Source organism: Aptenodytes forsteri, unplaced genomic scaffold, assembly GCF_000699145.1.
Source record: "Aptenodytes forsteri isolate BGI_AS27 unplaced genomic scaffold, ASM69914v1 Scaffold428, whole genome shotgun sequence".
Classification (NCBI taxonomy): domain Eukaryota; kingdom Metazoa; phylum Chordata; class Aves; order Sphenisciformes; family Spheniscidae; genus Aptenodytes; species Aptenodytes forsteri.
The window spans coordinates 831,055-837,024 of record NW_008794177.1 but is presented as its reverse complement, the minus strand read 5'-3'; the positions used below and the strand labels follow the sequence as shown (position 1 = coordinate 837,024).

Here is a 5,970-nt window from a genome sequence, read left to right as displayed (position 1 = left end):
GCTTTGTGTGGTAGCGCCGCTGGTCTGGTGGAGACGGCTAGGCTGATTGGAAATAAATTAATTAATTAAAGCAAGCAACGCGCGGCAAAATTAAAAGATTATATATATATAAAAAATTAACAGAAGCAGCTGATTTAGGGGGAATCCTCACCATCAGAAAAAAGCAAACAAACCAACAACAAAAGAAACCTGTACAGGGTGTTTTGCCGGAGTAGGACTCTTAACTGCTTTTTAAATCTACTGTTTGGTTTTTTAATAAATGTGGAGGAACTTTTTATTTGATAAGCAAACTTAGGATCGCCAAGATTTTTTTTTTTTTTTTTTTTTAATGCTCTGTAGGCTGATTCTGGCACAGTCACTTTTGTCCAGGAGCTCTGCAAAGGCGCTGCCTCGTCCCAGCTTTCCGGGCTGGACGCGACAGCCGCTCAGCAGCGCGTGGCGACAAGGAGCTCCCAGCCAGGGGGAGGTGAGTAATAAATAGATCCAGATGATGAGGAAGTTCTCCGTGTGTCTAGACTTGAAGCGCTGATAGGTGCCTGCCCGGCTCTCGGGGCTGTGATGCACTCATGAATTATACAATAGAATAAAATACTAGTTGCAGTAAAAGAACCTTTTTCTGGTAGGACCCCATCAGCAAGGCTCCTCCAAACACTCATTTCTAGCACTTAATCCTTCCGCAGCGGCAGACGCCTCTCCAGCGAGCGGCGACCCCGGGCGCCTGGCCCTCCCGCCGCTACGAGAGCGGCACCGAAGGCATCGCCGGCCAGCGCGAAACGCGGGAGCGGTTTGTAGACGTGGGTCTTGCCGCGGGGTGCTGTGGGGTCATGATGTACCTGTGCACAAGACCTTGACGTGTTTAACTGCTCTTCTGCTCTCTTTGAAACATACTGCGGCGAGCGGGCTGCCCTCGCCCTTGCTGATAGCATTGACCGTGCAGTCCCCAGTGGTGGGAGCAGCGAGACTCCTGCCCCAGATGGAGGAGCAGGTCCTGGGCTGGCTCCGAGAAAAGCCCCGGCCAGCTTGGGGCTGCCTGCGGGAGACTGCCCGGCTCCCAGGCACCTGCTGCCGGGGTCCCTCGCCACGCGGCTGTGGCTGGAGCCCCAGTGGGTGGGACACAGGTCGGTCTCCTTGCTGTTGGTTTGAGCTCCCGTCTCCAGCAGCTCGGTTCTCCGCGGTCCCAGCTCATCCTCGTCGCAGCTCCCATCGCTGGACTGCGGCTGGGTGAGATGCACCCGAAGGGCCGGGCCGTGGCCGGAGCGGTGACACCAGCTCCCCGGTGCACACTGGGCTCCTGGCTGACGGGTGCCGTGGGGAAGGCGGTGTCAGATCTCATGTTGGACAGTGGCATCAATAAACAGAGCAATGATGGGATAAGTTGTCAGGACCCGTTAATGCCTTTACAGAACCAAAGTCTTCACTGCAGGACTTTCCGTGTGTGTGAACCCCTCCTAAATTTGTAATTTACAGCCTCTTCCGTGCTAGAAAGCATGTGGAGCTGCTGAGAGCCGCTGGCCGGTCACCGCCGCGGAGAGAAGCATTTCCGGGCTGCCAGATCAGGCTCCAGCCGAGGTTGCTGCGTTCCTACTGCCGGGGTGGTGCTGGAAACTCCCTGGGAGCAGTCTGGGGTTTCAGGTCACGGTGTGCAGTCTGACGTGGCTTAAACGTGCTGCAACAGGGCTGATGTCCCGGGAGGGAAGTGCCAGTGTGGGACAGGAGGGCCTGGCCGCAGCCCCCAGCCTGGCTGGCTGCCCCGTGCCCCTCGGCAGCCTCCCCGCATTCCCCTCATCAGGAGTAAATGCAATTATGGGGAACAAAGAAATTAAAAGCAGAACTGACTCTGGTTCTCAGCAGCTCGTGTTTATCACGCTGGCAGTGCCACAGACCTGGCACTGTCCTTTTTCCTAAAAATGCATGGATTCAGCCTTTTTTCTTTTTGCAAAACACCCACTTAAGTGCCCGTACTAGCGAAGGGGGCCTGGCTGCCCCTCCGCAGTGCCGGGACCTGCCTGGGGAGCCTTGGGGATGGGCAGCCCCCTCCTTGCCTCAGCGTGGTCAGACCGGCAGCACCCACGCTCTGCTCAGTGCTGCTGGGCCCGGTACCGTGACTGCTCTCCCGTGCTGCTCCTCGCCGGCCGCGCACACACGTAACAGCGTCGGTTGCTGGACGCTGCCAGGATTTAACAACATCCAGGTGACCTTCAGTGGCTCGAATGTCAACAACCCCGTCTGCAGCCGCAGCTCCCACACCGGGGGCTGGGGGGGACACAGCCATCGCGGCCCCCGGTGGGCGCCAAGCTCAGGGTGGCGGCAGCACTGAAAAACCGCAGAGGTGGTGGTGCTGCAGGGCACGAATCCGAGGGCAGCACGTGCCGCGAGCAGCCTCGCCACCCTCTGAATTGTTGGCAGGTTATCAGCACCCTCCGCTTAATTGCAGGCGGACTCGTTCGGGGAGTGCTGAATGCTGCACAGTCCTCAGGTAAAACACCGCTCAACTATGGGGGTTAACAGCACCGTCCCGCAGCAGGACCGACTCTTCGAGGGCTCACGTCCCCACAGGTTTGGCCCAGTCACGCTTGCCCAGCCCTCCCTGGCCCAGGGTGCTCGGGGAGCTGGACGCGGCTGCACCCAGAAGGCAGCAGCCCTGGGGACAGGGCACAAGCAGAAGTCACCACTGTCCCTGCTTGGGTGTGAGGTGGGCAGTGTACCCCCTGCCAGCGCCCCAGCACCTGCCTGCACCGCAGCCCAGAGGCTCCGGCCAAGCAGGGAAACAGGCTGTCACCCCGGGATGCTGCGACGACGGTGAACAGGGGGCTGAAAGCATCGTGCCAACCCCGACGCAGCCGCCAGGATGGAGTCTGGGGACCCGCTGTGGCGGGGAAGCAGGCAGCAGGGTGGCAGGGGCTTTTGGCAGGGCACAGCCCATGGCAGGGCAGTAACCCCCCGGGGAGAGAGGGTTATTCGACTGCTTTATTGCCAGGGACAGCCCAGCTGCCAGCAGCATGTCAGGGATGCATGGTGTCCCCAAAAACGCTGGGGTCACTCCTTGGGCCCTGGCTGGCAGCACACCAGGGTGGTGGAGGAGCAGAGCTGACGGCTGCACACGGGGGTCTGTTTTTGGGCACCCACCACCCGCAGGGGCTGAGCCCACCAGCAGCAGCACAGAAGGAACATGCCCCCGCAGCCTGCAGAGACGCCCAAGGGGGCTCATGGGGCTACCGGGGCCGTCTTCTCTTCCTTAAGCACTGCTGGTGCCCTCTGGGTGTTTTGGGGCTGGGGCAAGAGCAAAGGAGACATTGGGAGAGCCGCCAGTGGCCATGGGGTGCAGGGATGGAAGCCAGAACCCCCTTGCCCTGGGGCGGCCGCTCGGTTTGGTGGGATTCCACGCGTGCAGGAAGGGGCTGGCAGCACACAGCGAGGCAGCCGGCCCCAGGGAAGTGGCTCATGGACCAGATTACACTCAGCTCCCGCATGTCCCAGCTGCCACGCTGACACAATCCCTTAAACTGCATTAATCCCCAAACCCGTCGGGTGGGAAGCAGCTCCCGCAAGCACGAGGCCTTGGGAAGGATCCTGCTCCGCACCTCCAACCTGCCCACAATGGCTCGAGCTGGGGCGAAGCTCCCTGGCGCTCTCAGGTGCGTTTCAGGTTATAAATGATAAAATTTATTTAAGCAGCCAGAGCATCTGAAAGTGGCTGGCAGCACCATGCCGAAGCATGCCGGCTTGCAGCCCTGGGCGCCCAGGAGGGTTCCAACTGCTCCGGGGAACTGCAGTGTCACTTTTTTAAGCAATTTATGTTTAAATTGAGAGAGGGTGAAAACCCAGCAGCAGGCTCCAGGCTGGGTGTCCCACCGGGTTCAAGGGGCCTCCCCATCCAGGAGCTGCTGGGCAGCGTTGCTGGAGGGCACGGGCCAGCAGCAAGATCTGGGAGCAGGGACCGTCTCCCCACCCCGCTGCACCCCATGACATTCTCTGGCTCTTGCACCAATGCCCCGGTGCAGGGTGGGATGAAGATTCACACTCTCACTCACACACGTGCCAGCCCTTCCCAGGCTGCGGCTAGCACCCCGCACCCCATGACATTCTCTGGCTCTTGCACCAATGCCCCGGTGCAGGGTGGATTCACACTCACACGCGTGTGCTGAGATCCAGGCAAACAAACGTAAAAAGACAGAGACCCGGAGTCATCCCCACTCCTGTGGGCTGCCCACGGCCACGTGTGTGTGCAGACGCGGGCACACACAGCGGGGCCCTGTGCTCCCCCCCAGCGTTTCCCTGCTCGTTCCTCCCTGGTTTGCACACACGCACACACACGCAGACATGCTCACACGCGTGTGCTGAGATCCAGGCACACAAACGTACAAAGGGAGAGACAGAGACATCCCCGCACGTGTGCACACACACACACACGCATACACACACGTAATGACACGGATGCACACACATAGACACATGAATGTACACAGATGTATATACCCCCCATACAGACACCGATACACACACAGATGTACACCCACACACCAACAACCAAATATGTGTATGGAGACACGCACACACAGACACATGCACCCCATACGTGCGCACCCCCCCCCGAAATGCACGCACACATGTACATGTACACACAGACACACGGCCACGCACAAATGTGCACCCACACACAGGCACACATGTACAAAACCATTCACACTTGCACATGCACACGCACAAGCATGCACGCACCACACACATGGACACACCATGCACATGCACGCACCACACACATAAGCAAACAGATGCACACAGACACATGCACACCCAGATGTGCCTGCATGCACACGCGTACACATACACATGCATGCAGGCACGTGTACAGGCATGTCAATACACACAGACACGCACGCACACACAAACATGCAGACTCATACCCACATACATGCACATGTCAACACAGAAGCACACCTGCACAGATATACACACACGTGCCAACACACATGCACAGATACATGTACACACACAGGTCCGCATGCACATACACACACATACATACAACATCCGTGTGCACACAGATGCATGTGCGTGCATGCACATACATACATGCATGCACATGCCGATGCAAAAGCACAGAAGTATGCACACGCACACCCCCCAACACACATGGCCACACATATGCACATGCATGCACACATATATGCACAGAGATGCACTGACATACATGCACGTGCCAACACTCATGCATATACTCATGCACATACACATGCACACACTCATGCACATACACATGCACGCATGCACGTGCATACACATGCATGCAAATACACATCCACTCACATGCCAACACATACACATGCACGCACACACGCCTGTACATGCCGGCATACATTCACACACACGCGCATGCCAGCACACAGGCACACCTAGACACACACGCACATGCCCACACGCATGCATGCGCACACATACATGTGCACAGACACGCATGCACACATCAGCACACAGGCATGCACACAGACACGCACGCAAACACCGCCCCCGCAGCCCCCCGGTGCCCCGCAGCCCTGCCCGCAGCCGCCCTGCCCGCAGCCGCCCTGCCCGCAGCCCGGCGGGGGCCAGGCCGCCACCCCGCGCCCCCCGCCCCGCCCCCCCCCGCCCCCGCCACACCCAGCGCCAAGATTTTAGCTTAGTTACTTCGGAGCGTTCCTCCTCCTCAAAGGCTCCCTGAAACAGTGGGGAGGGGGGAGCTGGGGGGGCTCTGGGCAGGAGCTGGGGTCCCTTGGGGAGTGGGCCGGGTCCCTTCCCTGGTATGGGCTGGGGTCCCCTCGGGGCACAGGGTCGGGTCCCGTCCGGGCACTGGCTGGGGTCCCCTCCAGGCACAAATCTGGGGTCCCTCCAAGGGGGGGGGGCTCTGGGCAGGAGCTGGGGTCCCTTGGGGAGTGGGCCGGGTCCCTTCCCTGGGATGCTGGGGGCCCCCCTCGGGGCACAGGCCGGGGTCCC

The 5,970-nt window shown here is 59.4% G+C and overlaps 1 protein-coding gene across 1 annotated transcript in view; it reads left to right on the top strand.

The window, feature by feature from the left end:
- Positions 1 to 3,715: 3,715 nt before the first annotated feature.
- LOC103903367 (tripartite motif-containing protein 7) overlaps positions 3,716 to 5,970 on the top strand; it is a 7,674-nt gene continuing 5,419 nt past the window's right edge. Inside the window, exon 1 of the mRNA XM_009284564.2 lies at positions 3,716 to 3,721. Within this exon, the coding sequence (XP_009282839.2) occupies positions 3,716 to 3,721 (6 nt within the window). The remainder of the gene's footprint in view (positions 3,722 to 5,970) is intronic.